Source organism: Papaver somniferum, chromosome 2 (genome assembly GCF_003573695.1).
Source record: "Papaver somniferum cultivar HN1 chromosome 2, ASM357369v1, whole genome shotgun sequence".
Taxonomy (NCBI): domain Eukaryota; kingdom Viridiplantae; phylum Streptophyta; class Magnoliopsida; order Ranunculales; family Papaveraceae; genus Papaver; species Papaver somniferum.
Window position 1 is genome coordinate 193,082,401 of NC_039359.1, and position 17,800 is coordinate 193,100,200.

Below are 17,800 nucleotides of genomic sequence, written 5' to 3' on the forward strand. Positions count from 1 at the left end.
GATAAGAAGAATAATGCTAACTTGGTTGAGAAAAGCAAAGACGAGTTTTCTGCTGTGGTGTCTGAAGTTAATTTGGTGACCAATGTGATGGATTGGTGGGTAAACGCTGGAGCTACCAAGCATGTTTGTGGGAACAGAGACCTGTTCACCTCCTACCAGAGGGTAGGGGAAGGCGAGAAACTCTATATAGGTAACTCATCTGCATCAGAGGTTGCATGAAAAGGAAAGGTCGGTCTGAATCTCACATTTGAAAAGACTCTCACATTGAATGAAGTTCTTCATGTTCCAGACATCTGCAAAAATATTGTTTCTTGTTCTGTTTTAGATGAGATAAGGGTTTTAAGGTTACAATTGAGTCTGGAAAACTTATAGTAACTAAGGGCAATGATTATGTGGGTAAGGGTTATAAGACTGGGGGTCTATATAAACTTAATGTAACCTGTCCTGAATTGAAATTGAATGATTCTTCTGCTTACATGTGTGTGTCATTGAACGTTTGGCATGGTAGACTTGGTCATGTAAATTATAAATCGATGCATAAACTGGCTGGCGTAGGCTGCATACCCAAATTCACTTTAGATAAAAATCATAAGTGTGAGATTTGCGTAGAATCTAAGTATGCTAAGAAATCATTCAGTAAGAATGTCCAGAGAAACTCTAAACCCTTAGACTTAATCCACTCAGACCTAGTTGATATGAAGTCAGTTCAAACAAGAGGTGGAAAGAAATGGTTTATTACTTTTATAGATGATTGTACGAGGTACTTCAATGTTTACTTACTTAGAGGGAAGGACGATGCCTTAGAAGCCTTTAAAATATATAAATGTGAAGTCGAAAACCAATTGAATACTACCATTAAAACTATTAGGCCTGACCGTGGTGGTGAGAATGAAATTCATGTAGGAGATTTCTGCGAAGAACATGGCATAATACATGAAACTACATCCCCTTATTCACCTCAATCCAATGGTGTAGCTGAACATAAGAACCGTACCCTTAAGATATGATGAATGCCATGTTGATTAGTTCAGGATTACCTTTGAACTTATGGGGGGAGGCTATTCTCTCATCCAATTACATCCTGAACAGAGTACTCTTTAAAGGATCATATAAAACTCCATATGAGTTATGGAAAGGAAGACAACCATCTTATGATTACTTCAAAGTGTGGGGGTGCTTGGCAAAGGTGCGCATCCCTCCTCCTAAGAAAAATAAGATAGGACCCAAAACAGTTGATTGTGTTTTTATAGGGAATCCTGAGCATAGTAGTGCTCATAGGTTTATGGTTGTGAGTTCTGAATTTTCTAACATAGGGTTGAATACTATTATGGAGTCTAGAGATGCTGAGTTTTTTGAGAATTTTTTTCCTTTAAAACGTGACTATCGTAAGAGATGTATTGATGATCCCCTAGACGTTCCTTCAACTAGTCAGTCATTACCTTTAGAGGAAGATGGACCAGAATTAGAACCTAGAAGAGATAAAAGGGATAAAACTAAGAAAACCTATCCTGGTTGCATTACTTACCTAGCCGAGTCCGATCCTCAGACTTATAGAGAAGCCATGACTTGTCCAGAAGCTCCATGGTGGAAAGAAGCTTCCATTAGTGAAATGGGTTCCCTTCGAGAAAACATTACTTTTGAACTCGTAGATTTACCTCTAGGGTGTAAGGCCATAGGTCGTAAATGGATTTTCAAGAGAAAACGTAAGATAGATGAAACCATTGAAAAATACAAGGCTAGGCTGGTAGCTAAAGGCTAAAGACAAATAGAAGGTGTAGATTTCTTTGACACCTATTCACCAGTGAGTATAATTAGCTCCATTGGGATGTTAATTACTATAGATTCTGTCCATAATCTAGAGATACATCAAATGGATGTAAAGACATCGTTTCTTAATGGTGAGTTAGATGAAGAAATTTATATGGAACAACCTGAGGGATTTCTAGTTAAAGGTTGTGAAAATAAAGTTTGTAAACTGGTTAAATCTTTGTATGGATTGAAACAATCACCTAAACAGTGGCATGAGAAATTTGATCATGTGATGATTTCTAGTGGTTTTAGAATTAATGAATCTGAGAAGTGTGTTTATACTAAACTTGTCAAGGATGCATGTGTGATTGTATGCTTGTATGTTGATGATATGCTTATACTAGGTACAAACATGGATGTTATTAATTCCACTAAGAAACTGTTGAATGCGAACTTTAACATGAAATACTTAGGCCCCATTGATGTCATATTAGGAATGAAGATTAGAGAAACTTCTAGTGGATATAGTCTGAGTCAGTCTCATTATGTTGAATCCATACTTAAGAAATATAATCAGTTTGACTGTAAACCTGTTTGTACTCCGTATGATTCTTCTTGTCATCTAAAGAAGAATAAGGGTGTAGGTGTTAACCAACTTGAATAATCGAGAGTCATAGGAAGTCTGATGTATTTGATGAATTGTACGAGACTAGACATTACTTATGCTGTGAGTAGGTTAAGCAGGTATACTTGTAATCCAGGGCAGAAACATTGGGATTCACTTATTAGAGTGCTAAAGTACTTGAAGTAAACAATGACCTTTTTTTTGAATTACGAAGGGTATCCGGCCGTCCTTGAGGGATTTTGCGATGCAAACTGGATACCAGGTTCAAAGGAGTCTAAGTCTACGAGTGGATATGTATTCACTCTAGCAGGTGCGTCTGTATCTTGGAAGAGTTCCAAACAGACATGTACAGCTCGCTTAACTATGGAGTCGGAGTTTATTGCGTTAGATAAAGCAGGAGAGGAGACCGAACGGCTAATAAAATTTTTAGAAGATATTCCTCTCTGGCATAGGCCTGTGCCAGCTATATCTATACATTGTGATAACAAATCTGCAATAGGTATAGCTAAGAATAACTTCTACAATGGAAAGTCTATACATATGCGTAGAAGACATGATTCTTTGAAAATACTAATCTCAACTGACGTTATTTCCATAGATTGGACAAGGTCCAAGGAGAATATTTCGGGCCCTTTGACGAAAGGTTTGCCCAAGGAGATAGTTAGTAAAGCATCAAGGGGGATGGGGCTTAGGCTCAATAATTAAACTTGCCATGAAGGATACTCAACCTTGAAGATTGGAGATTCCAAGATCAAGGTTTCGAATGAGACAACTAATTTACGGTAGGTAAAGGTAAACACTATCAAAGAATTTTATTCTCTGTCCCTTCCCTATGGTGTTGATGTGATAGTGTGACTGCATGTGGAGGATGGATTTAGTCTTAATGAGTTCCATAGTTTCAATTTAAGATTGAAGTGGGGTGTAGCAGTAAACACTCTTGATGGAACTCACCTATCTGAATGTGGAAGTGGGGCCGCTTCCTATGAGAATTGAGCCAATTCTCTAGAGAATTCTGAGAAACAGGATATGTCCAGGGCCAAATTGGACAAAACAACACGAACTTAGCAATGCCAGGAAAGTATCATGCGTGGTTGTTGTCATAAATTACACCAATTGCTATCAGTTCATGACTAGGTTCACTGTTTAGCAAGTAGTTCCGATAACTTCTCACTAAGTAAGGGTTCAAGACCTCATGGACACCTTTGCCTAAATGGTATTTTCCGTACTCTGATTTTTCGTTATTTACCGAGATTTCATTCATGTGGGGGATTGTTGGAAAAAATGTGTCATTTAATAAATGGTTTTTTTTTTATCTTGGTGTGGTTTGATCTCATGACCTAAGGGTCTAAGGATATTCACTCATTTTCGAGTGAATGAAATGGAACCTTTAGTCCCACATTGTGGAAAACTAAAGAGGTGCTCCACTATATAACCATTTGCTCATGGATATGTTGTAAAACAATGTTGGTGGAGCGGATGGGACGAAAAATACATGTTTCGACCCATTCACATGCGCGTATACCATATACCAAGTTCCTCTTCTACTCGTATTTATTTTTGGCGAATTTTTCTTTAGGAAATTAATTCCAAAATTATTTTCTTAAGAGTTTTATTAGTGGGAAATTCCTTTTACGAGTTTACTTGTTTTTGAAGAAAACCAAAACCTAGCCTGATTTGCAAGTATCTTCTCCTATAAATACAACTCGTAATTCTGTTTTAAAACAGACTAAAAAAAGTCTTCTTTCACTCTAGGGTTTCTCCGTACGTTTTACTTCCATCCCTGTTGCTAAGTTCAAGTTTGGGTAGCTTGCGTTGTGCTAACACAAGTTATATCGGGCAGTCTTATCCTGGACACATCTTCGTTGTGATGGGTTTAGCATTACTCATCTCGAGTATACCAGCGAACTAATGTGTTAAGGACAACTTGTTGAACCTGTGATTTTGCCCTCGTCAAGTTGTTTGTGATAAAGTTATTTTTCGTCCAAGTCTTTTACATCTAACGAGCTGCTAATTGTTGCAAGATCCCAACAATCTTAACACATTAATATTCCTTACAACGATGTCAACATTGGAAACACAGATCAACGTTGAAAGACCACAGAAGTTTAACGAAAAGGATTTCAAGAGATGGCAATCCAAGATGTTGTTTATTCTGAGCAATCATGATTTGTACGCATTACTGCAGGGTCCTATTGATGTTTTGATGAATAGAGAAGATAATAATGATGATGATAAAGCGTATTATACAAGGGGTGACTATATGGCTAAAAATCATATCATGAATGGTTTGGAAGATGCGACGTATGACTTTTACAATGCTAAAGATAACTTGACTGCTTATGATTTGTGGACCCTTTTTTTTTGCCGAATCACACTTTCTTTTTATTAATTGAAAGGCTAAAAAAACCAAGCCTAAAGTTTTACAGGACTAAAAATAAAAGCTGAAATCAATACAGACTATGGCTTATGATAGACACATTTTTGTGTCTAATTTGTCTCGATTCTATATATTGATAGTGCTTATGATGGTGTTTTGTGTGTGTGTAGGTATTTTTGGCCAACAAACATTTTTGGAAAAATCGGCTCGAAAAGTTGTGCGGGGCACCCCCGGAGGACATTTGCTATTCAGACTCTCACCATGGATAAGGGGAAACCTAATTACTAAGGGGCATACCTGCAGGGCATCTACTATTCGCACCCCCACTCTGGATAGGGGGAGACCACTTTCTTCTCAAAATTCAGAAGAAAAAATTGGCGGAAAAAAAAATAGTTTGCATACCAGAGTTAGGGTTGGATTTCTAGGCTGTTTTAGGGAGATTAAATCGCGGGAATTTGTTGGGCTGGACGTGATTTAGCATAACAGGCTTGGTATGAGCGCTGGAATGGATTGACTTGGGCTAGAACTCGAGTTGGAGCAAAACAGAGGTGAAGTTACACAGGGGTCTCTGCTGGCCTGATTTTTGAAGTTTCAGGGAGATTAAACCGGAGATAATCTTTCCGGAGATAGCTACTTACCTAATAGAGAGTTTGGGATGATTTGGAAAGCTCAGAAACGCGTAAACAAGTCGGCAGAGAAAATTATTTCCGTGACTTGCACGCAAAGAAAAAGAGAGAATTAATCGCTATTTTTAGGTTTCTGAGTAGTATAAAAGGTGTGTTTAAGTCCCAGGGAAGAAAACGAAGTTATTGGAGCAGTCGCAGAGGAGTTTTTAACACTACAGAGGTGAATTGATCAAGTTGCAGGAAACCCGTATTTCTGCTGCTGCTGCTGAAGAACAAGTGTTGCAACTAAGAACAGCGTCTCAAATTCGTAACGCTGCTACAATAACTTCTTTGTAACAGTCAGTCATTCGTTTTGCGACTCCAATACACCGTTGCAAACATTCAGAGTTATAGTTTTTCATCTTTTAATCAACTTTTGAACCATAAACAAATATTTTGAGCAAGTGATTAATATGAGGAGCTAAACCCCATTGCTGAGGCGACGGAGGAAGCCATTTTTCCAATTATTATGTGGTAAATTCTATTTAACTTAATTTTCGTAATTCTTTTATGATTATTTGCACTGAACTGAAATCGAATATATGATTCTGATTAAGTGGTTGTGTTCTCAATTGATGGCTCATGCTTAGGTTAAATCTTTTGATGGTCCATTCTTTCGATTTACAACTATTTTTTTGAGAATCTACTTGTCTAGGCGAAAATATTAGAATCACTTTAAACGTAAAGAGTTGCATAAATATTGACTAGATTAAATCACATAAAAATTGGAGATTGGTGGAATCCAAAGTCTCAGTGCTTTTTATAAACTTGAATACAATTTCTTTTTAAGTTTTCTATTTTAATTTGAGTCTAAAATCGAGTCTACATAATCCGAGTTGAACGAACTTTACTACCACTTTCAAAACTACATCAGCTTAACTCATAAAGAGACTAAACACTAGTAAATGAAATAAGACAGAATTTTAACATAAACAGAAGTAGGATACTCTTGGCTGCTCAATCCTATTTAGAAAAGAGGATCTCCCCTTGTGAATAATTCTTTATCCTGCATTCAAATATACTCCATTTGTTGCTAGTGTGATTGCTGAAAAATTTATTTCCTTTATGCAGTGTGTTAATTATACTTTATCAAACTTGTCAACCACTTTGAGCCATCTTACTTTTATCTACCAGGGTATTTCACCACCTTTAAACCTTTCAATGGCAGTAATCGAATCAGATTGAATGATTATCTTGGAGCATTCCATATAAGCAGCCCATTCAAGAGCACACAATACGGCATATTCACCTGCAATGGAAATGGGAGAAACACCAATACCACCTATAAGAGTACCTAGTACCTGACTTTTGCAATCTCTAGCACTAACTCCAATACCATCTTTTCCTGGATCTCCAAAGGATATTCCAGCACAACAAAACAGAATACAATCAGTTTCAGGAGCAGTCCAAAAAATCTCTTTGATGCAGTTATATCTTATTCTTCTATCACCAATTTTGAAGAATGACAAAACATGAGAATCATAGTCTTGACTCCATTTGTTGCCTTTCATTCTATAACTACCTTCTTGTACTGTTTTGTATATCCTGCACTTAAAGGCATTGTAATTTGGCTTAACTTCCTCAACAGATGTTTATTTCTTTGAAACCACAGATCTTTCATTGTTGCACAAGCTGCTGTCATCCAAATTTCTTTTATAATGGGGCTCTTATTTTTGGCATCTACACATATGTCTTCAAAAGATTTTGGATTTTTAAAACCAAAAATGGATCCAAGCCAAGACCATATCTCCAAACTGAATTTGCATTGCCAAAGTGTATGAATCATATTATCCACTTGTTCTTGACTGATGCAACATCTTGAAACCATGTCATAGCCTATATTTATCATTTCCTCATCATCCACGTACACACCTTGCCGTATCTTCCAGATGTTACTAGCTATAGTAGGATGTAAAAAGTATTTCCAAATGTAATCAGGCCATGCTAGCTTTAGTTCTTTTTCTCTTACTCTATCTACTACAACTGCAAGTACAAACTTTCCACTTTTGTGCCCAGTCCATATCATCTCATCTTCACCATTACCAATTTCAGGTAAACAAGAAGTGGGTAAGAGTTGTTGTAGCTCAGTAGGTATGCACCAAGTTTTTCCATTTAATAACTGTGCTACTTTCATCCTTGTATTATTCTGAACCAATTCAGAGAAACCAATTTGATCTACTAATGGTGAATCTCCAACCCATTTGTCAAACCAAACTGATATATTTAATCCATTTCCTACACACCACCTTATGTCTTCTTTTAAGTAATTCCAAGCCCATTTCAGTCCTTTCCATATAGATGATTGTTTCCATTTGGTAATCCAAAAACCATATTTATCTTTAAATTTAGCCTTGAAGAACTGAGCCCACTCATCTTGTGAATTAAGGATTTTCCACAACATTTTCATCAGTAATACTTTATTTATCACTTCAATCCTTTTTATACCCAGTCCTCCCTCCTTATATGGAGTACACACCCTTTTCCAAGAAATAATTTTGAACTTTATTTTATCACCATCACCAGACCATAAAAAGTTTCTAATGATCTTCTCACAAATTTTTATAACAGAAGAAGGCCACTTGTATACTGCCATTGTATATATAGGAATGTTACACAATACTGACTTCACAAGGATCACTCTATCTTGAAAAGAGAGAAGTTTACCTTTCCAGGCTGCAAGCTTTCTTTGAAGTTGTTCCACTATAGGCCACGCCGTTGCTGAAGTAACTCTTCCTGGAGCTAAGATAACCCCCAAGTATTTATCTGGAAAATGAGATAGCTCCATGTTAACCACTTCACCTATTTGTTGTTTTCTTGCACTTGTAACACCATCACTTTTGTGTTTGTTGATTACTTGCCCTGAACTGAGTTGATAGTCATCCTACAGTGATAATAAGTTATTTAGGCTTCTTTTTGCTCCATCACAAAAAATGAATACATCATCTGCAAAAAACAGATGAGTAGGATGAACACCATTCCTAACCACCATAGGAAGAATTTTACCCATTCCAACTAGCTTTGGGATATTCCTACTTAACACATCTTCCATCAACACAAATAGAATTGGAGATAATGGATCTCCTTGCCTCAACCCTCTCCCAACTGAGAAAAATTCACTTGGACCACCATTCACCATGACTGATATCTTTGCAGATTGAAATAATGCCATTAACCAATCACACCATGAAGCAGAAAAACCATATTTCCTTAATACTTTCATAAGAAATTCCCAACTAACAGAATCATATGCTTGAGAAATATCCAATTTAAGCCCAACATTCCCTCCTATTCTTTTAATTTTCATTTCATTCACCAGATGCAAGCATCACTTGTTCTTGAATGCTTCTCCCTTTTATATATGCAGATTGTTGTGGAGAAATTAGCTTTACCATCAAACTACTCATCCTTGTAGTAATAATTTTTGTAAATTTTTTGAATAACGCGTTACTCAAACCTATGGGCCTAAACTGATTAGCACTTCTTGCACCTTGTGTTTTTGGTAATAACACCAAGAAACTAGAGTTCATACCTTTAGGAATAAATTTCCTTCTCCAACAAAATTGAATTGCAGCCACCAAGTCATGTTGTATAATTTCCCAACAACTTCTATAGAAAATTCTTGAGAAACCATATGGACCTGGAGAGCTTTCAGGATCCATATCAAATACTGTTTTTTTAATTTCCTTTGTACTAGGAATATCATCCAAGATTTTTTAATCACCTTCATCAACCAATTGAGGTAATGCTTCCAATAACTCCTCCTTAATAGTGACACTATGCTCTTCGAAGTTTTTTTGAAAATAATGTACTAGATTATCTGCAATTTGTTTTTGATCTGATATCACATTACCATCATAATCCTCCAACTCACTTATTAAGTTACTTGAAGACCTTATTTTTAAGTTGGTGTGCAATTTATTTATTTTTAGCCGATTTTTCCAAAAATGTTTATTTCCCAAAAATACCTACAAAGATATAAAATACCATAATAAGTACAAAATCGAGTACCAAAAATACAGAAAAATGAGGACAATTCAGACACAAAGATGTGTCTATCAAATACCCCCAAACTTATTATTTGCTAGTCCTCGAGCAAAACTAATCTAGAAAATAAAATGCTAACTCACTAGGTGTCCTAGTGACCGAGATATAGTCTCGGGAGGGTTTACCAGAGGTGTACCCACAAAACCTTTACTCCAGACCCTAGCTATCTACGCAGAACCTTGGAAAACACTAAAGAATCTCCTTGGTTGGCATACAATCATTGACTATAGGAGGAAGTTGTACACGAGTTTGCACTCAAGCATACTAAAATTCATATATAAGTGACAGATCTCTACTCAGATAGTTTCTGGACATCATAACCTGAGTCGATCAATCACATGGAAAGATTAAGAAGATGGATGTAGAGAAAAACGTAGATGGTTTTGATGTTGACTAAGGTGAACGGTGTTTATCATATCTGTCTGAAGTCCTCTGCCAAGGTGAACCTATCCTAATGGACTGAGATACTGGTCAAACTAATATCAACACGACTGGCATATACAAGGGGACCAGCGGTCGATAATCCTAACTCTAGGTCAACACAACTGGCAGATACAAGGGCACCAGTGGTCGACTTTATTGAATTTATTCCGGTTGGTCTGATGGTCTGGTCTCAATTCTTTCTCTCTCTTTTTTTTTTCATTTTTTTTTGTTATCTCAATCACTCTATTCCACCTTTAAGCAATGGTAACAACTTGAATCGTGTGCCCCACTAAATCACTTAGAAACATATTTAAAAGAAAATAAAATAAAAATAGAAGTGAAAAGGATTCAACGAGATATGACGAAACTACCATGTTTTTTTCTAACATTCTAACTCCTGAGCTCTGTGCTTTTATGAATAGACTGTTTAGATGTTTCCATCTAATCAGATTGGTTCCTAAACTCCTACAACCAAGATGCTTCCATCCACTTAGATTGGTTAGTTCCATCCTTAATAAGCATAAATTTTTAGGCTCTGGAGTTTAATGCAACTAAAAAGTTTCTCCCATACCCCCAAACTTAAATCTAACATTGTCCTCAATGTTCTAAAAGATAAAATTAAAAGCATGAACAAGGAGAAATTGTTATCATTTGAAGCAAAAGAGTTAAGGAAAGATATTACCGTGTTGCAAGAGATTGGGTTACCTCCCAAGAAGTGCTAAGTTTAACGTCTTCAGCCAGACCAAGAAAGGATCAGTTACCTTATAGAGTCATAAATTAATAGACGGAATAACTGCGGATCACCAAAACCAAATAAAGCTATCACAAGTAAAAGGAATCTGCAACATGCCAAGAAAATTAACGAATAAAGCACACCCTTGTCTAGTTTCCTGTTTAAGACAACTACATCTAGATGTGGTTCAGGTTCAGGTTCAGGTTCTATAAATGGGTCTAGATAAAATATTTTCTGGACTGCATTTCCTCGTAGCTAAGATCCGAATCAGGTATTAGAGTTTAGAAAAACTCAGATAAAAACTTAGAAGCATATAATAATAACCTAAATAACTGGGGATCCTCTAAGTCAATTGGATTTGACTCACACAGCTGACCACAATGAAAGAGGTGATCTTCCTTAAGCAAATGTGTCGAGCCTATTCATCTAAAGTAATTAGGTTTAGTCTCAAAACTTAATAACCGACACATCTGAAAATCATAAGTTCCCACAATTGGAAGAAAGGTTTCTGGTGGGAAAACAAAGCCAATTTTGGTATCATAGCCTGGGTTAACCACATCAACCATAGGATGGGTTTCTAACAACTGAACATCTTTATGGACATCACTAGGTTCAGGAAAACGTGTATGAAGATAATCTTTTAAAATGGTTGAGGCACATATGTCAAGTCCCAAGTGAGGGACCTTTCTAAGAGTTAAAGCACATGGAATGATAATCACCCCCAAACTTAGAGTTTTCAGTGTCTCTATAAAGACTAGTCACAACTTCCCTAATTTCAAGGTTATCAGATTCCTGAAAATGGTCAAATGATTCTTCTAAGTCAGGTTCATTCTCACTCATCTCTACGAGTTCATATTCTTTGTCTAAGACTATAGTATTTAAATCATTGGACTCTAAAACACTATTCTCAGAATAAACTCATTCCTCTAAACCATTATCGGCTTCGTAATCAAAAGGAAATTCTAAAACATCTAAAGAAGTGGTATCTCTAGTCAAATCCTCGTCTTTTTGAATAGGTGAATAATTATTAAAATTATTTGGATTTGAACTAGAAATAACCTTATTATTATAAAGCTCAATTGGAGTAGCAAATTCCTGATCACTGTGCCTATTTATTTCAAATTCTTCATCAACACTATCCTTATCTTAATCATCATTATAATAACATGAAAATGGTTGAACCTCATCTAAACAAGTAGTGTTACCAATTATAACCTCGACATCTTAATTATGCAAATAACTATCCTCATTTTCAGGGGTATTATTGGAAACACTATATTGGAAATTAAGATTATCTCGAGCGTTTCTTTACTGGGCCTCTAACAAAATTTTCTGAGTCGACTCACATGACTTTCTGATTTTATCTAGGAAAGAAGGTTCAAACGTTGTATTACTTTCGTCCATAACTAAGTTATTCATTTCCGCTAACTTACATGTCGACTCAGCAAGCTTACGTGTCGACTCTAGTAAAGAGGAATCACCAGAATTTTCCTTGTATGACCGTTGGGCGTATGGATAGTAATTGGACTTCCTATGGACATAAAAAGAATAATGTCCATGATGCTCAGTCGGATACTCATTGTATTGGCTATTGTAATACCAGCTCGACATCCTAACTGCAAGGAAATTCTAAACAAGGACAAAAAAGGCTGACTCGACCACAACAAGCCTATTTTATCTAGCAAACAAAAAGCATGATGGCTCCACTTAGATTGTTTCTAGACCAGCTTCTATTCTTTCGAAAATAAATTCGTTGCAATCTGAGCAAACCTCCATGGAATCAATCCGAGTTTAAGTAAGTTAAATAGAGACGAGGGAAGCTGCGTGGAGCTTTGATACCCAAGGCCTCACCGTCATTACAAGGCGGCGTATTCAACTTTCAGAAACCATCATGAACTTCAAAGTATGCTCAATAGGGCAACCAATATTTTTCGAACGACTTTTATATTAAGCTCGTTACCCTATCGGTCTCGTTCTAGTCCAAATTTTAAGGCTTAGGTTCGCGTAGGTTACATGTTCCTAAGGAGGGCAAGAAGGAAACGGTGATGAAATCCGAGTCCTTATCTTAATTTGGCCAGGCCGTGCCCTTTATTAGAAATTTAAAACCGTATTCAATTCCTCAACATATATGCAAACAAAATCATCCAGTAAACCCACTGACAGGAGATTCGCGGGTGTTTAGAATTCTTACCTCCCGTTCCAGACGGGGGATGAACCGTTGAAGTCGACTCGGGCCACCGATCCAATGTCAGTGTACGAACCCGAGGGAGCGAGGCGATATCGTAATCACCGTCCTTCTCTGCAAACAGTTTATATTTAATATACTACCCTTCCGTAGGATAAAAAATAAAAGAATGTCCAAATGTCCAAGTCCAAAGTCCAAATAGGGAAGTGCAAAAATAAAAAGAAAATTACAAAAAAAGAATATCCTAATACAACTTCTAAAAACTAAAAAAAATAAAATCAAAAAGATAAAAACAAAATCTAATAAAATTTTCTCTCTTTTTTTTTTTCTTTCGCTCTTTTCGCTTTGTCTTTAACTCCAAATCTTTAAGTATAGACCAAAAGCTTTGGCAAAATTTTCTTTCACTCCAAATTCCAAAATCTGTAGTAAAAAGACAAAAACCCAAAAACGTAAAGTAGAACAAATAAATAAAAACCTAAAAAAAATAAATCTAAAAACTCTAGCCTAAAGACAAGTCCGCGTCGGCGGCGCTATAAAATGATGGGATTTATCAACGATGTTGTAGTGGTAAGATGAGCTGTCGTTCACTCAGACTTTGTTGAAATTGATTTTAGGCTTAAATAATAAAAAAATACTAAAATATATACAAAATATTGTCACAGGATGAAGAGAGTTACTGGGACTAGGATTTCGTCGAATACATAACATATGGTTCAATTTATTTATTCTCAAAAATTAAATATCAATAAAATTAATTTAACATGGACTCTGATTTTGCCAAGATAGATTCTCAAAATATTAGTTGTAAATCCTAAGCATGATGTATCAAAACATTTAAGCTAAGCATACCTCATCAAATTAAATGACAACCAATTAATTCAAATCATATTTCAATTGAAATTAATGCAAAAGTCTTAAAAAGAATTAAATAATTTTACCCATGTATGAAATTCATCTTCCTCCGTCGTCCCAGTATTGGGTTTTAGCTTCTCATGTCGAAAACACACTCAAAATATTTATTCATGGCTCAAAAGGTGTTTCTATTGAAGAAATATGAGAAAATGGTAAAAACAGCTCAACTACAACGTAAATAAGCGTTGCAAAATGACTGTTACGATGGAAACAGAAGAAATAAGACTATTGAATATCAACAGCTTATGCTACAGTAATATACGACACTTTTTGCGACAAACATGTAGTGGTCGTTGTTCTTCGTGTTCTTGAGTTTCTGCAGCAGCAGAAACTTTTCCTACAACTCTTTTTTTCGACTCTACAACTCACCAATCTTCTCTAACTTCACCCCAAACTCTCCATCCCTCCTCGTATGAATCCAACAACCTATTTATACACCACCAACACCTTCTATCTCTCGATTAAATGCAATAAATCTCGTCATTACTCCTCTGACAAATCATCGAGATTTTCTTTCTCCTTTTATCTTTTCCACGCATCTCTGGGTTGTCAAAATCTCCCTCAGTAATTAGGATATAATCCTGGTATATTACTTTCTTAATCTGCACACAACTTCCCAAAATAACGCCAAGAGATTGATACCGAGAATTCGAGAATATTTCTTCTTTGTTTAACGATAATCAAGAGAAATATTTCCTCTTTCACGTGCATGGACCATGTACCTCCCATGTTTTGTTAAGTCAGGCTAATATCGATCCAAATGGTCAAAGAAGTTGGAGGAAATCTCGCCAGAACTCGTCGCACCTGAAAGTTTCACTTTCCCGCCAAAAGCTACTTTTCAAACGATGAAGATGAGACCCCCCTAACCAGCTTCTTGGGTGCGAATATCATGTGGGTGTCCCTTATCAATTGAGGTGCCCCTTATCCAAAGTAGGGGTCCGTTTAGTAAATGTCCACCGTGGTGCCTTTAACAACTTTTCGAGCCGATTTTTCCAAAAATGTTTATTTCCCTAAAATACCTACAAAGACATAAAATACCATAATAAGTACAAAATCGAGTACCAACAATACTGAAAAATGAGGACAATTCAGACACAAAAATGTGTCTATCAAGCTCCTTCTTTGATCCACTTAACTCTTGCCTTCTGTCTCATTAAAGTATTATGTTGAACTTCTCTATTTGCATGATCATTCTGTGCTTCTACTAAGATATCAAAAGCTTCAGAACAAAATGGATTAGAATCTGATACTTGCATTGCTTTTATTACCTTGATTTCAGCTTCTTTAAGTTTAACATTGACATTTCCAAATACCCTCCAATTCCAATCATTTATAATCCTTTTTAACTCTTTCAGTTTCTTCATGAATATGAAAGCAGGATCACCATTAACTTCAGTTGACCAACTTTCTTTAACCACATTTAGGAAAATCTGGATGACTTATCCACATTTTTTGAAATTTTCTAGGTACATTCTTTGGCTTTGGAATATTTGCACAGCCTCCCAACAAAGGAGATTGATCTGATACAATTCTATGTCCTACTTTATATCCCCATTCTTCATATCTTTGCAACCATTTTTGATTGAATACCACCCTGTCTAAGGTGCATAAAATCCTTTTGTTTCCTTGTTGACAATGATACCAAGAGTACTGCAATCCTGTTTTTGGAGCTTGAAGAAGTTCACATTTATCTAGACATTCACTGAATTCCAACATTGAAGATTTGTTAGGATTTCTCCCCCCAACTTTTTCATATGGAGTTAATATGGCATTAAATTCACCTAATATTATCCAAGGCTTATTCATTTCACTTATCATTTCCATCTCTGACCACAAAAATATTCTTTGAACTAACTTCACATGGGCATGCACACCAGAAACCAGCACATCACCTACACTGACGGTGACCATCTGACTTGACATTGATATAACAGTTGGCTGAGTTGTGCTTGCATTCCAAAAGAGCCATATGTTGCCTTTATTATCTGAAGTAGAATTGTGAATAACCATTTTCTTCATTCCTGGGATATTTAACTTGCTACAAAAAGAATTACTACAATAAACTTTTGGTTGTGCTATCCATAATAAAGAAGGGCTAAATTGATTTACCAGAGACCATAATTTTTCTTGAGCCATTTTTCTTCTAAGGCCTCTGATATTCCAATAAGCAATCTTCATTGTTAATTTAGGGGGTTTTTAGTACCCCTTTTACTCCGATTTTTACTGAAATTGTATTTGTTATTTACTGGAACTGGTTTACTCACCTTAATTTTACTTGGTGATGAAGAAGAACTTCCTGTCATCATTTCTTTTTCAACCAACTTTGCCCAAGATGTAACTTGAACAACTTCATTTGTTACCTTTCCATTAGAACCATTAACAAATGTAACAGTACTATTTTGCAAACTATTTTCCTCAGCTAACTTGATTAATTTAGGAACTTCAAGGATACCTGATTGGTCTTCTATATTATCCCCCATATTGTGATTTTGACTCTTATCAACTTGAGAAACTCTTCCTGAAACAACATCAACAAATTTAACCACACTCTCCACTTAAGGATTTTCAGTATTTGAAAGTTTTTTTATAGGCTCTCGTTCTGCAGTGATTTCCTCATCAATATTTTTATCATCTTCTTGTTCAAATGCAGCTTGATTAAGTACATTAAACCTTCCACTGCTAATGTTAACTGGTATGGAATTACCAACATTATTGACAGGTGTAACAATATTAGAAATAATGACATATTCTTCAAGCACCTGAGTATTAGCATTACTGGATGTACTACTCTGTCTACTTTATGTATTAAAACTACTCTTCTCAACCTCAGACCTATCACAAATATCAAATGGAATATGAGCTTTAACAACCTGTGAAGTTTGTTGCTGAACACTAGTTGTTGCTGAAGACATATTGTTATGAATATTACTTGCATGTTCATTGTTGTTCTGAATAATACTTGTTGACTGAATTTTGTTCTTATCAACTCTACATTCAGCAATACTGTGACCAATTATCTTGCAGTTATGACAAAATTTAGGACATACTGGAATGGATATGTTCTAAAGAAAACCTCCATATTTAGTGCCAATCCATACCTTGTTAGGAACAGATTTTGCAAAATCAATTTCAACCAAGACATTTGCATAATACCCAACCTCACATCTTGCAGTAACTTCATCTAATTTGATTGGCGTACCAATTTCCTTGAAAATCTTAAACAATATCTTTTCACTCCAAAACTCAAGTCCTAAACCAGGTAATCTAACCCACACCATAGCTTTTGAAGTTCTTTGACTTTCAGGACGGAAATTAGAGATCCATTTTCTTACTTGTAATACTTGATTCAGTACCTCCCATTTCCCTTCCTTAATGTATTGACGATCAATTTCATTATCCAACTTGATTGTAAAAAAACACCTTCCTAATGGTATTAACTTACAATCCCCTGTTAATTTCCATTATCGACGAAGAAGAATAGCAGCATCAACAAATTTAACTTGTTGTAAATTCAATCTACCAATTAACGAAAACCTCCAAGGATCTATACTTTCTTCAAATAAATCATCAGGTAATTCAATCGAAAGAATTACTTGAGAATTTTTTTTCTTTATTAAAACCTAACATATCTGATTTAAAACCCTAAAATAAGGAGGTTTTAGGACAAGAATCCATCAACCCACCTGAATTAATGACAAAGCATCACCAGATTCAACTTATTCAAGAATAAATTTTGAGTAGAAATCTCCGGAATTAAAGATTTGACACTGAAAACGAAGGTCGGCCGAATTTTTTTTCACCGAGTCAGTCCATGATTTGTGGACTTCGTTAGAAGCAAAGTACCAAGCTGAGACTGCAGGAAGCAAGAAATTTCTGGTAGCAAAGTTTATGGATTTCAAGATGACGAATGATAAGCCTGTTGTTGATCAATTCCTAGAATTTCAACAAATCATTAACGAGATTCTTGATGAAGGTATGGTCATTGATGAAACGTTTCAAGTATCTGCGGTAATTGAGAAGTTACCATCTTCTTGGTCCGAGTACATGAAAAAGCTAAGATATGAAACTGGTGACATCAACATGGTTG

General features: G+C 35.8%; 1 protein-coding gene across 1 annotated transcript; it reads right to left on the reverse strand.

Moving 5' to 3' along the window:
- Positions 1–14,822: 14,822 nt before the first annotated feature.
- LOC113352537 lies at positions 14,823–16,193 on the reverse strand. The gene is made up of 3 exons (XM_026596350.1): positions 15,917–16,193; positions 15,184–15,734; positions 14,823–15,071 (listed from the first exon to the last, which is right to left on the reverse strand). Exons 1-3 carry the CDS (start codon positions 16,191–16,193, stop codon positions 14,823–14,825), a joined length of 1,077 nt encoding a protein of 358 aa, XP_026452135.1.
- Positions 16,194–17,800: the final 1,607 nt, after the last annotated feature.